We start from the raw sequence: 21,687 nt of genomic DNA, 5'->3' as shown, positions 1-21,687 counted from the left end.
TCGCGGAACTTCCTGGTTTTCGCCGGAAGCGGAAGTCGACTGTCTGGCTAGATTAGCTGCAGCGTCGCTCTAGGCTTCGGTTGTGTTGTGCGACTCTATGGTTTTAACTCATCTCTGTTCGTCCATGATCCTGCACCAAACTATATTCTAGCCCTGTTGGCGTCTCTCCCCTGGGAAAAGGGCTTCGTCTTCCTCCGCCCCAGTTGACCCAGTGACAGAATGGGAAGAGATGAGCAAGAATTCAGACACTCCCCGAGGCACATCCTGGGGCATCTATGCCACTCGATAAAGACAGAAAGGGACAGTGTCCACCGGGGTGGGGTCAGTCTAGATGAGGCTGGGCGCGGTCAACTGGACAAGCCCTGTGTCCTACTTTGCTCTCTGTTGCTGTGATAAACACTGTGATCCGAAGCAACTTGGAAAGAAAAGGGTTTATTTCGGTTTACAGTTACAGTCCACCATCCAAGGAAGCCAGAACAGGGGCTCGGAGCCGAAACCAGGGAGGAACGCTGCTCGATGGTGAGAGAATGTTTTTGTTTTGTTTTGTTGTTTTTAATAAAAAAAAAAAATGGCTAGCCAAATCACTCACACCTTGTAAAACTTTAATGCAAAGAAATTCATATCTTCTCATCTCTCCCACCCAGGAAAACTTTCTCGTTCGGCTGCAGTCCCAGAATTTGATGATCCAGAGCAGCCAACCACTCTGCCCTTTCTTTCACGTTGATTATGAACTAGCCAATCAGATGAGTTGTGAGTTTAGCTTGCACCAATGGGCTAAAACACAGTCACCACCTGCCTTAGAATAAACTTTCTGTCCCTGTGTGTTTACCTTGTTTGGGTCTTGGCAGAGGTGTTTTACAAAAAAAAAAAAAAAAAAAAAAATCGCCTAGTTAACTTCCACTGCGTTTGAATGTTTTCTTTGTGCAACTTCATGAATATTCTTTTCCAACACTGTTTTGCCTCTTGCTTGTTCGTTTTTGTTTTTCTAAAATGTTACGTTTATCATTTTTCTGCTTCCTTGTATGCCTGATGCCCGTGGAGGCCAGAAGACAAGCAGTGGAACCCATGGGGTTGAATTTACAGACTTGTGAGACGCCATGTGGGTACTGACAATCTAGGCTAGATCGTCAGAAGAGCAACTAGTGAGTGTCCTTAACCGCTGAGTCAATCCCTCTCCAGCCCCTCTGCTAACTTTTATCTATCTATCTATCTATCTATCTATCTATCTATCTATCTATCATCTATCTATCTATCTTGGTTTATCAAGACAGGGTTTCTCTGTGTAACAGTCCTAGCTGTCCTGGAACTAGCTCTTGTAGACCAGACTGGCCTCGACTTCACAGATAGTCGCCTACCTCTACCTCCCGAGTGCTGGGGTTAAAGGTGTGTGCCACCACAGTCCAGCTATCTGCTTGCTTTCTTATACAGCCCAGGTCGACCTTCCTAGCCCTGCTACAGTGGGCTAGGTTCATCTATATTAATTAACAATTAAGAAAATACCTCAGGGCTGAAGAGATGGCTCAGTGGTTAAAAGCACTGGCTGCTCTTATAGAGGATGTCGGTTCAATTCCCAGCTACCCCCATGGTGACTCACAACTATCTGTAGTGAGATCTGGTGCCCTCTTCTGGCACTCAGATATACATGCTGGTAGTACACGCATAATAAAAAAAAAAAGAAAAGAAAATACCTCAAGGATATGCCCACAGGCCAGTCTGTTCCAGGCACTCTCCTACCTGAGACTCTTAGGTAACTAAGGCTGTGTTCAGGAAACTAGGAGACCCTTCCTCAGTGTGCCCAGACAGCAGTGAATGTATATGCACTGGGGGCTGGCCCCGTCTGCTCAGAGAATGACTCTGTCTAGGAGGCCAAATCCTAACCCTGGGTGTCTTGACCCCAACACTTCCAATTGCCACCATACTAAGTCCCACCTCCTGATGATTAAGGGCTGAAGTTTTAGAGCCATACAGTCTGGTCTGAGACTGGCCAGGCAAGCCAGAGAGCTCAGAAGCCAGGAACAGAAAGTGCAGAGACGCCAACCAAAGTGGTCTGCTGGCTTTGCCCTTATCCCACAGAAGGGAGAGGGATCTGGTTATTAGAAGATAGCATTTCATTGGCTCGCTCCCATCTTCCAACTGGCCCAAATGGGGTAACCTAGAGGAGTCAGAGACATTAGGAAACTGGTTTGCCGAGTTAATGCCCAGACCCAGCGTTGCTATTACTGATCTGTAAACCCTGGATGGTTGGCTGGTCTACCTAGTGGTTCAAGAACCAGGACTCCAGTGAGAGGTCTGTGGTGGGTACCAGCACTCAGAAGGCTGAGACAGGATCATGAGTTCAAAGCTAGCTTGGGCTACCTAATGAGACCTTATCTTAAAAGAAAACAAGAGCCAGGGGTGGTGGTACATATCTTTAATCCTAACATTTGGGAGGCAGAGGCAGGCAGATCTCGGGGTTTGAGGCCAACCTGGTCTATGGTATGAGTTCCAAGACAGTCAAGGCTACACAGAGAAAAACCTGTCTTGAAAAAAAAAAGGAGAAAAAAGAGAAAAGGCTGGGCCGTGTCGTACACCTTTAATCCCAGTACTCGGGCAAAAGCAAACAGATCTCTGTGAGTTTGAGGCCAGCCTGGTCTACAGAGCAAGTTCCAGGGTGGCCAGGGCTATACAAAGAAGCTGTCTCAAAAACAAACTAACAAAAAAAATAAATAAATAAAGAGAAAGAAGGAAGAAAAGAAAACAGAAAAGAGACTGACTCCTCGCTCTATCCCTGTTCTACCTCTGAGAGCAGCCGTGGGTCCTCTCACCACCTGTACAACCATGCTTCCACCTCCCTCTCCACTCCACCCAGTCCAGCTTCCCTGCCTGCAAACTGAGAGGGTGTGCTAGGTCCTAGGCTTCCAGAACTCTCTCCGGACCACTTCGACAAACTGTGGGGGTGGAGAGAGACACACTTTGCCTTAAAAAGAAGTCCTGATTTTGTAGACATTTCTGTGAAAGTACACGTGCCAGGGCTCTGTGTAAATTGCCTGTCACTCAAGGTAAGACTTGCACTTGTGTCCTGAGCCCCGCTCCCCTGTCCACCCATCCTCTCTAGGCACTCTGACCTTCTTGTGATTTTTGCAAACCTGAAGAGCTCTTTAGCAGGTTCCGGAGTGGGCCACTCTTTCCTGAGACCTTTTCATCCAGGTCCAGCCCAAATGTAGTCGCCATGCAGCCCTCACTGTTCCCAGGAGTGTGCCATCCCTTTCCGTCCTAGCGATAGCCACCAGCTGCTGGGGAGCTTTGGCTAATCATGGAGCACCTGTGCTCCAGTGGGTCCATGAGTTCTTTCACCTAACGACATAGTCGCCCTCTTAGCCTATGTATAGATGGCTGAAACAGGAAGTGGGAGGTGGGAGCATAGTGGTTAGGAGCTGGCAGGATACTAGGAACAGGAAGTCCACTTCTACATAGAAGTACATTCTGGAATGTTAGAGCAAAGACAGAATCAGCTAATGACACATATCCTTGTCATGAAGAAAAGAAAGATCTGGAGAGATGGCTTAGGGGTGAAAAATACTTGCTGCTCTTGTAGAGAACAGGGGTCTGGTTCCCAGCACCCGTACAGTGACTCACAAGCATCCATAATCCTATTTTCAGGGGATCTGATGATGCCCTCTTCTTCCCACCTCAGTTACTGTACGCATGTGGTTCACATACATACGTACATGAAGACAAAATGTATGCCTAGGATAAAAAAATAAATCTCGGCCAGGTGGTGATGTCATTGCTTACCTTTAATCCCAGCACTCGGGAGGCAGAGACAGGCAGATCTCTGAGTTCGAGGCCAGCCTGGTCTACACAGCAAGTTCTAAGATAGCCAGAGTGGTTACACAGAGAAAACATGTCTCACAAAAACCAAAAATAAATAAATAAGCCAACTAACAAATAAATAAGAAAGTGAGAGATGAAGGAATGCCTCTTAATTTTTTATATCATTCCTTCCTTCCAGAAAGGGTCCATGAACCCGGGGACCCTGTCTATGTTGTCACTGTCATGTTTCCATCACACGTGTGTCTTACTGATATTATCGGAACTGAACTTAGAGCTTCATGCATGCAAGTGCCCTACTACTGTGTTGTTCCCTATTCTCTTGTTCTCTTGTCCTTGCCTTCTTTACTTTTTAAAATCATGTTTATGTATTTATCTGTATATGTATACATACATTCCTGTGCCATAGTGCTCAGAAGTTGGTCTCTCCTTCTACTGTGTTAGTCCTGTAAATCGAACTCAGGTCATCGGGCTTATTGGCAAACATCTTTACCCACTGACACAAGGTTTCACTAAGTTTCCCAGGCTGGTTTTGAACATGTGATTCTCCTGCCACTGTTGGACTGTGAACTTTACCGAGTCTGAGTCATCATTCTCTTTTGCTCTGGTGTCTGACATAAACTACGGGCATGTGGTGTCAAGCTTTGCTCTGTCCCCAACACCCAAAACTTAAGCATAGGCCGCGCAGTGGTGGCACACACCTTTAATCCTAGCTCTCAGGAGGCAGAGACAAGTGGATCTCTGAGTTCGAGGCCAGAGCGAGTTCCAGGACACTCTCCAAAGCTACACAGAGAAACCCTGTCTCGAAAAACAAAAAATAAACAACAATGATAATAACAACCTGAAGTGTGGGCTATGCAAATATGCACCGGGTCAAGGGACAGAGAGGGCTTGAATTCTGAGATAAAACACATGTGATGGAACCCACCAGGAACACAGCTGTATTTTAACAGAGTTAAAGTTAGTCACTCCGTGCATCAAAGGAAACAGCACAAAACAAACCATGGTAAGTCTTGCCAAAGGAAAAGCTGGGGTTTGGGGATGAGTAGAATTGAGAAGTTGAAAGGAAGCAATGCTGATTGGGCCTCAGTAAACCCAGCTCTTTGAAAGGAGTTAGCATCTGGTTTGGGCTAAAACTTGGACTCATGATTCTGTTTCCTTGGACACACAGTTAAGATAAATATGGATTGTTGTGCTCAAAAAGCCCTTTTCTGAAGCTTTGCACCTGGGTCGGGAATCTAGGCTGCTTCTCTGTGGGATCTGGCTCCAACATGCTAAAAAGAGGCTGTCCTGACCTCAAGACCGATTTCAGACAGCAAAGTTTTTGACGCGTTTGAAAGCAAAGGGCTCTCAGCACCGCCTGCGTTTTTGACATGAATGGTTTTCTCTTTTCTTTCTTTGGTAGAACTGGAAGTTGAACTCAGAACTGTGCTGGCTCTACAAGGCCCCTTCCACCAAGCTATGCCCCAGCCCCACCAAAGCCTTGACAGATTCACAGTTGCTGGGAATCCCATGCCGTCTCAAGCATCTGCAAATAAAAGCCTCCTAGGCAAAGGCCAATGACCTCACCTCCTTGTGGCCCCGGCTCCCCTGAGCCCCATATCACAGTCAATGTGTGTTGTGTAACCGTCCTGGCAAGAGTGAAAAGAGACATCTGTGTCCCTTCCTTTGGCTATCAGAGTAGGGAAGCAATGCTCCCCAAGGAACTGCAGTTTCCCTGGGAGTCTCTTGCGTGAAGGAGTGAGCCTGGTGTCTCAGAAGGAGACTTCACACGCTTCTGCCAGCTTCTCAGACCACCATGCAGAGAGACTGGAGCTGAGACAAGGATGGGCAGGGCCACCTCAACAAGAACTGCTTAGTTTTCATATCTCTAAACCTCCTGCCAGCCGGGCGGTGGTGGCGCACACCTTTAATCCCAGCACTTGGGAGGCAGAGGCAGGCGGATCTCTGTGAGTTCGAGACCAGCCTGGTCTACAAGAGCTAGTTCCAGGACAGGCTCCAAAGCCACAGAGAAACCCTGTCTCGAAAAACCAAAAAAATAAAAAAATAAAAAAAATAAACCTCCTGCCAGGTCCCAACAGATGGACTTGGTGGGGTGGTCACTGGCCTCTTATACCTTTCTTTGTTCATCCTCCCGATGTGACCACATCAAATAAACCTTTCCCTGCTTTCCGTTCTTACCTATTCGTCTCTTTTACTGATGTGCTGGGGACAGATGGTGAGCCTACTTCCAGGATCTAAGCTCGTACCCTGAAAACTTTCTTGACATTTGGAACTTTGAGCCAAGTTACAAACCCTACTGGTGGGATCCAGCATCTGTGTTGTGTAATGGGGGTTCATGGAGGGTGGGCTGTCTTCCTTTGTGAATAGATGCTTGTGCCCATTGAATCAAATTATTGACAAGAGTTCTAAATAGAAGTGAACAGGGCCATCAAAGGAGCAGCAGCTGTGGAAGAGAAGAAGCAAAGGGGGTGTCTTAGGGATTTATTGCTCTGAAGAGACACTATGACCATAGCAGGCAACTCTTTTTGTTTGTGGTTTTTTTGAGACAGGGTTTCTCTGTGTAGCCTCAGCAGTCCTGGAACTCACTTTGTAGACCATGTTGGCCTTGAACTCACAGAGATCTGCCTGCCTCTGACTCCCGAGTGCTGGGATTAAAGGCCTGCACCACCACTGCCCAAATATAGCAGGCAAGCATGTAAAGGAAAGCATGTAACTGGTGCCGCTTTACAGTTCAGAGTGTGGTCCGTTATCAACATGGCAGCGTGCAGGCAGACATGGTGCCGGAGAAGGAGCTGGGGGTTCTACATCTTGATCTGCAGGCAGCAGGGCATGAACTGTCACTCTGGGCATGACTTGAGCACATATGAGACCTTAGAGCCCCCTTCTACAATGATGTACTTCCTCCAAGACCACACCACCTAATAGTGCCACTCCCTATGGGCCAAGCATTCAAACACTGGAGTCTGGGGGGTGGGGGGCATACCTATTCTAACCCACAGGGGGAGATTAAAAAACACAAATCTCTTTCCTAAAGTAAAGGGCTCAAAAATCTGGGGTGCTGAGGGGGGTCATCCTGTCTTAGCTACTCTTCTATTATTGTGAAGAGACGCTGTGACCAAGGCAACTTATAAAAGGAAACATTTAACTGGGGGGCTGGCTTACAAATTTTAAAGAATTAGTCCATGATCATCATGGTGGGAAGCAGTTGAGCTACAGACTCTAAAAGATTTGAATTGCTGAGACTGGGAGACCGAAGACCAAGAAGATATGGTTGTTGATCAAGTCTTTACCCGACTTCCTGACTCGCTGCTGCTAGTGTATGGTGGAAAGTGGGTCATAGCAGTTCTCAGCCCCCTTGAAGCTGGGTGAGGTCCCTGGGGCCACTGCTCAGTCTGAGGCACCAAATGTCTCCCTAGCCTTTATTTGGAAGTCGTTTGGGGCTGTTATCCAAGGGTTTTTCCCTGACCCAGTGGGCAGAAGAGGGTCGGCTTTGGCAACTCCCGTGGATTCACGCTGCCAAGAGCTGTGATCTGACTTAGTAAGACTGATTAATGGCACCCCAGCCTGCTTCAGAACTTCCTCAGGCCTCCCTGCCCCAAAGGGTCCTCAGCTTCACCCTGCCCTGACCCTGCCTCCTTCTGACTCAGGCCTTTGCCAAAACCGTTTTTGAGTTTTTTTTCCTTAAAGAGCTGAAAGAGAGTTTTATGGGGGAGGCATGATAATCCGGCGGATGACTCTAGAAGAAAAATGTGGGGCCATTTGTAATATGTGGGGGCAGCGGATGGGAAGAGGAGAGAAGGGGGAATGTTGAGAAATATTGTTGACACAGTCATCTTGGAGAAGAATTAAGTCATTGGCAGAGCTGACAAATGCCCTCCCACCTGGGAGTTGCAGTTCTAGGAATATACCCTGGGGAGTTCGCACACATGTGCACCTGGAGACGGGTCTAAGGATGTCCACCAAAGCCCTGTTTGTGACCACAGGAAGCTGGCCCTGCTCGAAATGTCCATCAGTGAGTGGGGGAGGAAAAATAACTAGTGCTGCTGGATAAGGCGTTCACACAGACCCGCAGTCTGGAGGCCACAATGCAGTGAGTGACACTCAACACGTGACAGCGAGGAAGCAAGCCGAATGGGCTTTAAAAACTCACTTATGCTGGGCAGTGGTGGCGCTCACCTTTAATCCCGACATTTGGAAGGCAGAGGCGGGTGGATCTCTGTGAGTTCAAGGCCAGCCTGGTCAGTTTCATAGAGAGTCCTGTCTCTAAAAACCATCAAAAAACAAAAAACAACAAAAAAGGTCAACCAACGGTGTGTTGTTGTTGCTGTTTGTATCTTTGTGTCTATGGTTTAGTTTTGAGACAGTCTGACCATGTAGCCCAGACTGACTTTAAACTCCTGATCCTCTTTGCCTCCCAAGTAGTTTGATTATAAGCCTGGGCCACTATACCCAAATCTATGCATTTTTAAAAATCAAAATTGGTGCTGGGGGAGATGTTCAGTTGAAGTGTTTGGCATCTGTGCATAAGGTCCTGAGTTCAATCCCAGCACCCACATAAGAAGCTGAGCATGGAGTATACACTCTGATCCCAACATGGGGAAGACAGAGGTAAATAGATCTCTGAGGCTCACTGGCTAGACAGCTTAGCCTGATTGAAGAGCTCTGGGTTCCAAGTAAGAGACCCTGCCTCAAAGAACAAGGTACAACCAGCGAGATGACTCAGCCGGTTAAGGCACTTGCTGACAAGCCTGTTGACCTGCGTTCAATCCCTAGGACCCACAGATTGAAAGTCAAAAACTCAATTTCGAGGATTGTTCTCTGACTTCCACATGTGTGCTATGGCACTGGCACTCACATGCGTACAGACAGACATATATATGTATGTGTATACATACATATTTATATGTATACATATATATGTATATATACATATATATATACACAAAAATAACTAAATGCAACAACAACAGCAAAAAGCAGGTGGGTAGGACCTGAAGAAGATTGACTTCTGACCCCGTCTCACACACACACACAAGAGAAAAGAGATAAGAAAATCCCAAAACTATATAATATACTGTTTGTGGATATTTGTTTATTTGATAAAAATCCAGCACCAGAGCCAGGCGGTGGTGGCGCACGCCTTTAATCCCAGCACTTGGGAGCCAGAGGCAGGCGGATCTCTGTGAGTTCGAGGCCAGCCTGGTCTAGAAGAGCTAGTTCCAGGACAGGAACCAAAAAAGCTACAGAGAAACCCTGTCTTGAAAATCAAAAAAAAAAAAAAAAAAAAAAAAAATCCAGCACCAGGGAGAAGATGAGCTCCAGGCCCCTCTGTCAGTCATGGTAGGTAAAGTCCATGCATCCATGACAGACAGTGTCCAGCACCACAGTGGCTGGGACAGCTATTTCTTGATTGTGTCTATATGTATCCATGGGGGTTGACAGAGAGCTGTTCCATGCCTTCTCCCTCCGGAACTAGGTTAATCAGCAGCCACTCGCTGCCACGGCAGAGGGAAGGATAGCCTAGCAGGTTGCCTAGTCTCTCTCAGCTTCACCGAAGTCGAGGAAAAATATGTGGCCAAAGTCCTTTAAGGATCAGGCAAAGGTTTTTCTGTTATGCACTCCAAATGAGAAGCAGCAATCGGAGTGATTATTGACAACCCAACCCAAATAACGATGACCTCTAGGAAAAATAAAGAGTAGTGTGGGTTTTCTGCCTTAATTAAGTGTATTGCGCACATGCTCTCTCTCTCTCTCTCTCTCTCTCTCTCTCTCTCTCTCTCTCTCTCTCTCTCTCGGGTGTGTGTGCTTTCTATATGAGTGCAGTCGTGTGTCCGCCATGGAACAGATGACAACCTCAGATGTCAGACTTACTTTGTCTGCTTGAAACAAGAGTCTCACTGTGTAGCCCTGGCTGCCCTGGAACTTGCTAAGTAGATCAGGTTGGCCTTCAACTCACAGAGATCTGCGTGCCTCTGTGTTGTGGTGTCCAGTTGGTGGCGCTGTTTGGGGAGACTTTGGAGATGGATGGCGGCCTTGTGCTGGAGGAAGTGTGTCACTCAGGGCAGGCTGTGAGAACTGAAGGCCTCACAGTTTGCCCGCTACTTCCTGCCTACAGTTCAAGATGTGAGCTCTCAGCTGCCTCTTCTAGCCCCTATGGCTGCAGCCGTGCCTCCCTAACAAGATGGTGGTGGACTCTAATCCCTCTGAGACTGGAACCCCAAATAAGCCCTTCCTTCTCTAAGTTATCTCAATCATGATGTCTATCACAATGGTAGAAAAGTAATTAATCTATTCTGCTTCCCAGGTACTGGGATTACAGGTGTGTGCCGGTCCTCCCGGCTTCCACCTTGTTTTGAAGCAGGGTCTCTCTTGCTCACTGCTGCATCTGCCAACTCAGCTGTCCCCAGAGCTTGTTGTGATCTCCTGTCCTGGACTCTCACCATCAGGTAGGTATAACGGGATGGGAAATGCGTGCACTGGCATGTCCTGCTAGTATATGGGTTCTGGGGATCTGAATCCAGGCTTGCACAGTGCTTTACACACAGGGCCAACTCCCCAGACCGGGAATTACCACTTGTATTACTTTTATCTTTTATCTACTACGTATATGGGTGCTTTGCCTGCATGCATATCTGTGTACCACATGCATGCCTGGTGCCCACAAAGACAAGAAGAGGGCGTCAGACCCCCAGGAACTAGAGTAATGGGGGAGGGGGTTGTGAGCTGCTATGTGGGGTCTAGGAAATGAACCTGAGTCTTCTGGAAAGAGCAGCCAGTGCTCTTAACCCTTTATTTTTATTTTTTTTATTTTTTTATTTTTTTTGGTTTTTCAAGACAGGGTTTCTCTGTGGCTTTGGAGCCTGTTCTGGAACTAGCTCTGTAGACCAGGCTGGTCTCGAACTCACAGAGATCCGCCTGCCTCTGCCTCCCGAGTGCTGGGATTAAAGGCTGCGCCACCACTGCCCGGCCCAGTGGTTTTTTTTTTAGTATAAAGCAGGACTAGGGATGTAGCTCAGTGGTAGAGTGCTGACCTAGCATGCTCAAGAGCCTGGGTTCCATTCCTAGCATGGCAAACACAGAATGAAGCAATTGTTAGGTTTCAACCCTGGGACTGCGTATCTAGAAGAAGATACATAGTAAGAGTAGGAATTCCTTCATGTGTTCCTCCGGGGTCACACTTTGTTGAGGAGAAGCACAAACCACCCGCTGTTTTCATGTTGCTCTTATCTGCATAGCAGACATCTTCCAGACCTCCAGAACCTGCGGAGTGACAGCCTAGTGTGGAGCCCTGGGTGGGTCATTCCCCTCTCACTGCAGCCAGCATTCTCCTGAAGGGGCCTGTCCCACCTGTGTGTGCCCGGCTAGGAACCTGACACAAGGCAAGTCTCTGGCCAGTGTCACAAGTGACCCTGATAAGAGCCACTTCAGGACAGAACCATGTGTCTTCCTCGCTCTCTGGCCCTTCCACAGACAGAAAACACTTGGTCTTTTCTTTTCTCCCACGATTTTCAGCAGGACCAGATTTTCTGCCTCAAAAATCCAATTTCTGTGTGACTGTCCACTATCACTGACTATATTCTCAGCCCTATGTGTGACCGCTAAGGTGACAAATTATTTGGGTATCCTGAAAGTTCCTCAATTCTGCATCTGACGTCCTACGTCCTAGCATGGCTGGTCACCCCACAGTGACCAGCTCCCCCCTCTCTGAGATTCAGTCATTCTTCATCTTCACTTGAGGGGCTGGGTCTGGCCTCATCTCTGCATTTCAGACCTAAGATTTCACACATGGGTCAGAGGGCAAGTGTTATGTCAATGAAGCCAGCGAGAATCGACTTGGAACTTTCAAAAGGATCTTTATTCTTGAGAGGACCTGGGGTCAGCACTGCCAGCCGAGTCTTGGCTCTAGTTGTTTGCTATTGTCTGTTAAAAAAAAAAAAAAAAAAAAAAGCGGAAGGTTGGCCAAGGACAGAGTAATTTAGTTAAGAGCACAAACTTTGGGCCTGGAGGGAACTGAGTTCAAGTGGGAATGGCCTAGTCTTGTCACTTATTTGCTGTGTGTCCCTGGGAGAGTGACTTGATCACTCTGAGGCATAGTTTCCTCTTCTCCATAGAAGAAGAGGTAATAGTTGAAATTGGCTCTCTCTTTTTTGTCTGTTTTGTTTTTCGAGACAGGGTTTCTCTGTATAACAGCCCTGGCTGTCCTGGAACTGGCTTTGTAGACCAGGCTGGCCTGGAACCCACAGAGATCCTCCTACCTCTGCCTCCCAAGTGTTGAGATTAAAGGTGTGCACCACCGTACTCCCAGCTTCACGAGTAGTCTTAATTGAGCTTTTAGCTAAGGGTTTTAGCACAGTGGATGTATAAATCACAGCCAGGACCACCATCAGGATGAGCTGTCATTGTCTTGGACCACCTGTGTCCAGATGGTCAGCTGTGCACCCTCACTGAGCCCATGTACCCTCATCATGGTCCTCACCACCTTTTCTTCCTATTGATCCTCCCACCACCGAGTGGCCCTTGATTTGACGTAACTCCCTGTCCTCCACGACTAGGAAGGACCTGGGCCACGGGGACACGTCTCAATATCTGTTAGATTCCGGAAACGCAGCCAAATAAAACATCCCCAAGTTCTCCAGAATGTCCCTGGAGGTTCATCCCTGCCTCTGTGAGCTTCAGGCCTCCTCAGGCTCCCCCACAGGTTTCGGGCTCCTTTGTTGCCTCACCTCCTCGATCCAGTCATTGAAGGCTGAGACACGGGTGAACACCGTGGGCTTCTTCAAGGTGTTGCAGCCCAAGCCGGAAACAAAGCTGGTCACACCATGGACCTGCCAGGTGCCATTCTCAGTAGGACAGTTGAGAGGTCCTCCAGAGTCACCCTGCAATGACCAGAAAGGTGGAGACTCAGCTGTGTCTGAAGGATAAGGAGTGGGCTCTGAGCTTCAGAGACATCAAGAAACATTCACATAGCGGGCGGTGGTCCACACACCTTTAATCCCAACACTTGGGAGGCAGAGGCAAGTGGATCTCTGTGAGTTCGAGGCCAGCCTGGTCTACAAAATGAGTTCCAGGACAGGCTCCAAAGCTACACACAGAAACCTTTTCTCAAAAAAAAAAAAAAAAACAGAAAAAGAAAGAGAGAGAGAGAGAGAGAGAGAGAGAGAGAGAGAGGAAGGAAGGAAGGAAGGAAGGAAGAAAGAAAGAAAGAAAGAAAGAAAGAAAGAAAGAAAGAAAGAAAGAAAGAAAGAAAGAAAGATTCACACTACTTACTACTTCACTTCTCTGGACACAGGGACACAGGCTTACAATACCCCAAGGCAACAGCTCTCAACCTGTAGGTGGCCACCTCTTTGTTTCACAGGTGTTACATATCAGATATTTACATTACAGTTCATAACAGTAGCAAAACTGTAGCTATGAGGTAGCAACAAAAGTAATTTTATGGTTGGGGGTCACCACAACATGACACATCGCATTAAAGGGTCAGGGTATTCAGAAGGCTGAGAATCCCCGTCATAAGGACTAATGAGACAATGCAAGATGTCAGTACAGCCACCCAGCAGAGATAGTTCTCCAAAGAGGGTGCCCTTTGTTTGTTCTCTTTCCATATTTAATGTGTTGGGGTTTCCTTTGGTTTTGATTGATGGAGACACTGTGTAGCCCAGGCTGATCTTGAACTTGCAACCTGCCTCAGCTTCCAGGGTGCTAGGATACCAGTCTGGGATGCTAAGCACATGCTGTCACAGCCCGCTGTTCACAGTGAGAGCACCCTCAATGTCGAATCTTCACTTCAAAGCCACAACAGATACGGGCTGGCAATGCAGCTCAGTTGGTAAAGTGTCTGCTTAGCATGCAGGAAGCTGTGGGCTCTAATTACTGCATCAGCTGGACATAGTGGTCATGGCTGTAAGCCCATCACTCAAAGGTGGATACAGGAGGATCAAGATCATTCTTGGCTACATTGTAAGTTTGAGGCCCAGCCTGTGATACACCAGGGTCTCAAAAGAGTGATTGGATCAGGCAGTAGGGGCGCACCACAATTCCAGGACTCAGGCAGAGGCAGGTGGATCTCTGTGAGTTCGAGGCCAGCCTGGTCTTCAGAGTGAGTTCTAGAACAGCCAGGGCTACACAGAGATAGCCTGTCTCAAAAATCAAAAAAACAAAACAGCAGCAACAAAAGTAGCGACTGGCAGAGGCAGGTAGAGGCAAGTAATTGTCATGAGTTTGAGACCAGCCTAGCCTCCATAGTGAGCTCAGGTCAGTCAAGGCTACATTTTGAGATCCTGTCTCAAAAAAAAAAAAAGTGACAGCAAGGGCTGGGACTCCTGGGACTCCCGTTAAGCCAGGTGGCAGCGAGGCTAGAATCCAAACTCCTGCTGCCACCTCTGAACTAAGTTGAGTCCGTTTTCATCCCACCAGGCCTGGAGATTGCATGAAGCAAACCGGCAAGGTCTGTCCACCTTAGGGCAGATGGTGAAGGGACTTCAGGGACCTCTACACATGCCCCACCCCACCCCCGGCAGGTGCCAACTCACATTGCAGCCAGACTGGGTATCTCCTCCAGCGCACACCATGGTCTTCTTCACGGAGAAACCCCACCAGTCCCACTTGGAGCAGTGTGCATAGTCTACCACAGGCAGCAGGGCCTCCTGCAGCTTGTCGGGGAGAGGTCCGTTGGCTGGGGAGACAGAGAACACTGCCTGGGACACCTGGGAGTCGCAGAGTGGGAGACTTCGAAGGCTCCATTAGCCTGATAGGAACCATGGGATCTTGCTTGCTCTGTGTCCTGTGGCATCCTCAGTACTGGGCATACAGTGAACACCCCCAAAATATTCTACTGACCCTATTTGTGTTTGGGAGGATCAGGGAGAAAGTAGAAACCACAGAGGAATACTGGGCAGCACAAAGATGGCTCCTTCTGTGACCTTCTGCCCCACTAGTCCTAGACACCTGTTCTCTGTGGTCAGGTAGAAAGGTCAGCACGTACTGTAAAGACGGCCCCAGCCACTAATGTAGCAGGGTGCTCCGTTGGGGAGGATTTCACCAGCAGGAGGAAGGCAGGCAGGCTGGACTTTGTCTCCCAGCTTGGCGCTTCTTGAGAGCTTGATCAGAGCGATGTCATTGCTGGGGGGACATGGGAGTCACATGAAACCTGATCTGATGGACCCATAGTATGTACCTCCTATGCACCTTGGGTTTTGAATCCGCTTATTGATTGATTTTTGCGGTGCTGGGGTTCGAACTCGGGGTCTTACACATTCTAGGCAAGTGGTGCACCACCAAGCTACACCCCAACCCTTCCTAAGTCCATTTGTTTTATTTTGCATTGTTTTTAAGATGGGGATCTTACTGTGTAACCCTGGCTAGCCTGTGTAGACTGGGCTGCTGGCCCATAACTCACAGAGATCCACCCGTGTCAGTGGATGAGATTAAAGGTGCATGCTACCGCACCAAATCCACCTCACAGTCATTTTAGCCCTGCTAAGCCTTGTCATCTGTGCTCCCCATGATCCAGCTATGTCACCTAAAGATTCAGGGACACAGTTGCCCTCCTACCCTAGTGCTTCCCAGTATGGTGATCTAGGTTGGTGTCTGAGAGCCCACATTTCTGACAGGTCCCCAGGGGATGCTGTTGCAGCCCCCTCCCCCAGTACCACACTGTAAGTACACCACACTCCATGCTGTTGCCCCCGGGTACCACACTGTAAGTACACCACCTCCATCTTGACCGTTTAACTGCCACTCAAGTCGTTTCGATGGAGCCTGATGTAGCTCTCCGCTCACTCTGGGATTCTAGCCAAGGTGGGCTAGAGTCTTCACCCAGTCTGTTACTGTCATTGCAGCTACCCACAGTGTGCGCCCCCTGGGCTCAGGCAGCTGTCTCTAGGAGTGAACTCTCAGTTTGCTTGGTGTCTTGCAGTCTAGAACCCCCATCTCCCAACCTGAGGCTTCACTTACCCGCAGGCCACACAGTTGGGGTTCCACTTGGGGTGCACAAAGAGGTCCTTAGAGTTAATGGGGATCACCTGCTCTGGGCCCTCTTCCTTAGATCGATCATACTCGCCCAGTACCACCTGGTAGGTAAGGGAACTCCTGCAGAGGAGTGAACATCAGTTTGAGCCTATAGCCAACCTCGTCCCCCTCCTCTTGTCCTGGCTGCAGGGACAGTGGCTGGGGCAGGGACAGGGGGTCAAACTCACGAGATGCAGTGGCCTGCAGTCATAACCCAGTTAGCATTAATGAGGGTGCCGCCGCAGGTGTGGTGGTAGCTCCCGCCCTTCTCATACTGAAGGGAGATCTGGTGGCCAAAAAGAAAGGAGCGTGAGTGACCTGGACCCAATACCATGGGACCCAACACCAGTGGTTTTGTTTTTTGTTTGTTTGTTTTTTGGTTTTTCGAGACAGGGTTTCTCTGTGGTTTTGGAGCCTGTCCTGGAACTAGCTCTTATAGACCAGGCTGGTCTCGAACTCACAGAGATTCGCCTGCCTCTGCCTCCCAAGTGCTGGGATTAAAGGCGTGCACCACCACCGCCCGGCCACCAGTGGTTTTGTGAGATGTGCGCTGTACAAATCTAGGAGGTGCTATTCACACAGGGAAAAAAATGGCGCCGTCTGAAATATGTAGTGTATCACCTACGCAACTCCTCATGGGACTCGGCCGTTAGGATCACATTTTGATTTGCCAAAGCCTCCCTACCATAGGCTTTATGATGTCTCTGGGGTCCACAACACTCTGACTTCTGGGGCATCTACAAACCTTGTGTTTACTGAAGGCTCCCCAAGACCCTCTGTCCCATCAGGCTTCCCAGTCTCCTGAACCTTAGATCTGTCAACGTCTCTTGGGTCTGCCTCACCTTGAGTCCTCTGCCTTTTCTTTTCTATGCATTCTCACTTTCAAAAGCTCCCTCTATAGCTGGGCATGATGGTCTCTGCCTGTGATTCCAGCGTCTGCGCAGTAGTGGTAGAACGATCAATGGTTGGAGCCTAGCTAAGGTTATGTGAGACTATCTCAAAAAAAAAAATACATAAAAGAGGGTGGGGCCGGAGAAGTAACTCTGTGTGCAGAGTACTTGCCTAGTATGCACGAAGCCCTGCCTTCCAACCCCAGACATGCATAAGTGGGGTGTGGTGGCACATGCTTAACCCCACCACTCAGGAGGTGGAAACAGAACCAGGAGGCCAAGAGCATCCTTGGCTGTGTATTGAGTTTGAGGACAGCCTGGGCTACATGAAACCCTGTATCAAAAACAAAGAACAACAAATCTCCTTAACCAGAGGTGAACTGACTGTGACCTATGAGTCTAATCTGCTTAGGCCTGATCTATACATAAAGATTCCTGTCTCCTCCTCACACCTATCCCTTGTGTGCTATCTGTGATGTTTTTACCCTCTGACGGCCACAGTAAGTCACTGTTGTCACCAGCGTTTGGCCAGCAAAGCCTACAGGATTCATGCCCTGGTCCCTCACAGAATAAGCTGTGACCCTCCCTGTCCTCACCATCTTTAATGACACAAATGTTCTTTTTGTTTGTTTGTTTGTTTTTCATGACAGAGTTTCTCTGTGTAGCCCTGGCTGTCCTGGAATTCACTTTGTAGACCAGGCTGGCCTCGTACTCAGAGATCCACCTGCCTCTGTCTCTTGAGTGCTGGGATTAAAGCATGTGCCACCACTGCCCGGCCAATGCAAAGGTTCTCTATCTTCTGCAGCATGCTGGCCTCAGCCTCATGTGGCTGTTGAGCCCTAGAAATGAAGGTGCACTGAGGAACTAGATTTTGTAGCTGTCTAATTTGTATTAATTGCGGGGGCTTTAAAAAATGTTTACTTAAACGGGGCAGTGGTGGCGCACGCCTTTAATCCTGGCACTCGGGAGGCAGAGGCAGGCGGATCTTTGTGAGTTCAAGGCCAGCCTGGTCTACAAGAGCTAGTTCCAGGACAGGCTACAAAGCTACAGAGAAACCCTGTCTCACACCCCCCCCCAAAAAAAAGTTCACTTATGTGCATGTGTGTGTCTCTGGTTGTTTATTTTTGTTTTTCGAGACAGGGTTTCTCTGTGTAGCACTCCTGGCCGTCCTGGAACGCACTTTGTAGACTCGGCTGGCCTTGAACTCACTGAGACCCGCCTGCCTCTTCCTCCTGAGTGCTAGGATTAAAGGTATACACCTCTGCCACCTGGCTACATGTATGTATCTCTGTATGAGTGTATGTCATGTGAGTTCTGGTGCCCTCAGAGGCCAGAAGGCATTGGGCCCCCTAGAGATGGTGTTATAGGCAGTTGTAAACTGCCTGACTAGGGATTGAACTTGGGTCCTCTAGAACATCAGCAAGCACTCTTCACCATTGAACTCTCTCATCAGACCCTGGTGTTTTGTTTTTTTGTTTGTTTGTTTGTTTTTGAGACTGGGGTCTCAAATAGCCCAGGCTGGCCTCAAACTTGCTATGTATCTGAGGCTGCCCTTGAATGCCTGATCATTTGCCTGATCATTCTAGTGAGTGCTAGAATTGTAGACATATAACCACTATGTCTGCCTTAATTTCTATTCAACTTAAATAGCCACACGTGGCTTGTGACTGTTGTTAGGGAGTCTAGCCCTCTGAGCTCTTCCTAACCCTTTTGCCGCTCTCAGCCCTCTCTGGCCCCTTTGGAGAACTCCGGGAGTTTAGAAACAAAGTCTCCCCCTAAACACAGCCCCTGCAATTCCACTGCTATTTAGCCAACCCCTTAAACATCACCCTTTCCCCAGATCCCACTTTCAAATTGCAGCTGTCCCAGTCAAGATTACAGATGGAGCAGTCACAAGCTCCAAGAAATGCCTTTGTCCGAGGGTTTTGGGCCCTTTGAAGTCAAAGTGGGGCACAGAGAGGAAACGGTGGGTCAAGGCTGGCTGCCATGTCATCAGAGCCCACAGTGGAGGCGGGGGCAGCTGGTAGTGTTCTTACCTGCCAAGGCCAGCTGTAAGGAACAGCGTCCTCCCCATTGACAACTCGGCCGGAGGGGTTGAAGGAACGCTGGCCACAGCCTGAGGCTAGAGGAGACAGAAGAGAAGCCAGTCAGCCAGAAGTGTCCTCCAAAGAAAAGGGGGTTCAAGTGTGGTGGCGTCCACCTTTAATCCCAGCACTTGGGAGGCAGAGGCAAGCGGAATTCTGTGAGTTTGAAACCAGCCTGGTTTACACAGTGAGTCCCAGGTCAGCCAGGGCTAAGTAGAGTCCCTGCCTAAAAATGAAAGAGGAGGAGGAGGAAACAAGAGAAGGGATGGGCTTTGTGACCGCATGTGAACCCCTTCTCCTCTCTAGACTTCAGTAGCCACGCATGAACTAGCATTTATGCACTTAGACTGTGCCAGGGCTTTCCAGAGTGGGGGGAGGGCAGGGCCTCCTTTCGCTCAAGGACTGAAGACTTAGAACTATTCCCGGTACCCAGGGAGCCCTCAAGCTTGAGAACTAAAAGGCTGGGTGTAGTGGATGTGATCCCAGCATTGAGACTCTGAGTCCAGAGGTTCAGCCTCAAAATCACTAACAGAATGATTTCTTTTTTAACCATAAAACAAAACGGGACTGGCAAGATAGCTAAGCCAGAAAATGTGCTTACTACCCAGGCTAATGGCCCAAGTTTGATTCCTGGGACCCCTCAAAAGAGACCTGGTTCCTCTGGTCTCCACATGAGCGCCATAACATAGTGCACTCCCCAATAAATAACTAATGAAATGAAAAAAAAATTAAAAGGTAAAAAGCCCCAACTAAAAGTGGCATGCTAACGCATGCCTGTAATCCTTGTACTTGAGAGACTGAGACAGGAGGATTGCCAGGAATACAAGGAAAGGCAGGCTGACCTATAACAACATGAGACTTTCTCAAAAAAAAAAAGAAAGAAAGAAAAAAAGAAAAGAAAAAGAAAAAAGGAAAGGAAAAAAGAGGAAAGAAGAAGAAAAGGGGAGTGGAGGGGACATGAGGCTGCCTGGGTACACAGTGCAACTTGGCCACTTGCTCAGGATGAGCTACTTCCTCTCCCTGCTGGCTCCACACTGTGATGAGCTACATGAGGTCATATAAGAAGGAGACCCCTCTGAATCCCACCTGACAGATAGCAAGCTGTCAGTAAATGCCGACTGTCACCATTGTGGTGACAAGGGAAGTTCTGTGGACCCGTTTAACAGAAGAAGGAAAATTCCAGCTCAGACTGACAAGCCACAGAGCCTAAACCTTAAACCAGGAGGCTGTCCAATATTCCCTCCAGGAGTCTTCCCCTTTGGGTTCCCAGTCTTCTTTCCCACCTGGTTCACCCATGCTTGTCCCCGACCCCTACTCCTGTCCCCAAACCAAGCTGAAGCCCCTACAATCGCATCCCAGTTAAGCTGAGACTCTTTCCTGTAGAAGCAGGCATGGGGTGTCACCCAGGGGGAGCAGAATGAGGGGCATACTTCAAAGGCCCCCAGGGGACAGTATGGGGACAAGGGCACAAGCTGGGGGCTTACCAAGGGCCACAAGCAGGAAGGCACTCAGCAACTGGAGCATGGTGAGCTTTGGGGTTAGAAAGAAGCTGGAGCTGGGGCTCTAATATAGTGCGGGAGGCTGGTGGAGGGGGGCAGGTCAGGCCCCACTCCCATAACAGGTGGCAGAACACCAGCTTTTTCAGGGCCCCAGGCCACGTGCCAGCCACTGCAGATTAAGGAGCGGGAACTGATGGAAGGACCCCACTGCACAGGTGGTATCGAACGGCCAGCTGATAACACAGGGATAGGCAAATGGATTCCATCAGAGAGGCCAGCCTCTCCCAGGGAAGGCCAGAGCCTGGCAGCTGGGCAGGCCTGGGTTCTGATCCTGACTTGTAACCCTGAATGCTTGGTTTAACTACTGTGAGTCTCAGATTTCTGGTCTCTAACACGGGATTGATAGTCATACCTACCTCAATAAAAGGCTGCTTTTTGAGTACTTTAATATATTAGACGCTTTCTAGGGCTGCGAGCTCAAACAGCAATGGTCCAAGTCTGCCTAGAGCCTGTCTGGTGGTGATGCAGAGATGAACCCACAAAAATTTTAGGAAGTTGTGTCCACTAGTGAGAGCGGGAGCTGTCGGAAAATGAAACCTGGGTGCTTGGAAAGAGAGGAAGTAGCTCATTCTCCTGGGAGGTGACATTTTGACGAAGGAGGCAATATGAGATTGAGTCCTGAAGCCAGCCACGGAAGGGAAGTGCTCAGCTTGGGCTTGACTTGCCCAAGGAAAGGAGGACCAGGGAAGCTGGAGCTTCCAGTCAAAGTGGAGCTGGGTGAGGTGTCGTGGTCTGGGACCCCAGCCACGCCGAGGCTGAGGCAGGAGGTTTATGAGTTGGAAGTCAGCTAGGGCTGCATAACAAGCCTCTGTCTCAAAGAAAAAACAAAAGAGGGCTGGAGGCAGAGCCCAGTGGGGTGGGTCTCTTCCTTTCATCCAGGTGAGGAAGAGGGGAGCAGGAAGCGGGGAGGGGAGGAGACGAGGGGAGTATAAAGAGGAGGAGAGAAGGAAGAAAGGAAAGAACAGAAGGATAAAAGAGGAAGAAGAGGGTTAGTAAGATGGCTCAGCTGTTAAAGGCATCCATCAAGCCTGACAACCTGAGCTGATACCCAGGACCCACATGATAGAAGGAGAAAGCCAATGTCTGTACGTTGTCCTCTGACCTCCACACATGTGCTGTGACTCATGCAGCCACCCCTCCCGTCTCCCACATGGGCAACAATGATGTAATTAAAAGCTTTCAAAAATAGGAGCGTGGTGAGGATGCTGTCAAAGAAGCTGAAGAGACTGATGCCAAGCATCTTCCTCCAGCTCTCTGTACGTCATCTGCACTTTGTCCTGCCGAGTCCAGAGCTTGTGATCGGGCTGGTTTAGACCCCTTTCTCCGCCTTCT

The 21,687-nt window shown here is 48.9% G+C and overlaps 1 protein-coding gene across 1 annotated transcript; it reads right to left on the bottom strand.

Annotated features, from left to right (window-relative positions):
- Window positions 1-11,715: 11,715 nt before the first annotated feature.
- Window positions 11,716-20,320, bottom strand: LOC130884110 (chymotrypsin-like elastase family member 3B). Its single transcript, XM_057785076.1, has 8 exons — window positions 20,281-20,320; window positions 18,749-18,834; window positions 16,011-16,108; window positions 15,769-15,903; window positions 14,798-14,934; window positions 14,346-14,488; window positions 12,537-12,689; window positions 11,716-11,733 (listed from the first exon to the last, which is right to left on the bottom strand). Exons 1-8 carry the CDS (start codon window positions 20,318-20,320, stop codon window positions 11,716-11,718), a joined length of 810 nt encoding a protein of 269 aa, XP_057641059.1.
- Between the last annotated feature and the right edge of the window lie 1,367 nt (window positions 20,321-21,687).

This window comes from Chionomys nivalis, chromosome 11 (assembly GCF_950005125.1).
Source record: "Chionomys nivalis chromosome 11, mChiNiv1.1, whole genome shotgun sequence".
Classification (NCBI taxonomy): Eukaryota; Metazoa; Chordata; class Mammalia; order Rodentia; family Cricetidae; genus Chionomys; species Chionomys nivalis.
The sequence above is the reverse complement of the archived record's forward strand: the minus strand, read 5'-3'. Positions and strand labels throughout refer to the sequence as shown.

Coding starts and splice junctions, on each gene's coding strand:
- LOC130884110 (XM_057785076.1), bottom strand. CDS start 20,320: ATGCTCCAGTTGCTGAGTGCCTTCCTGCTTGTGGCCCTTG. Junction 15,904..16,010: donor ACTGCAGGCCACTGCATCTC/GTGAGTTTGACC, acceptor ACTCCTCTGCAG/GAGTTCCCTTACCTACCAGG. Junction 14,935..15,768: donor CCCAACTGTGTGGCCTGCGG/GTAAGTGAAGCC, acceptor ATGTCCCCCCAG/CAATGACATCGCTCTGATCA.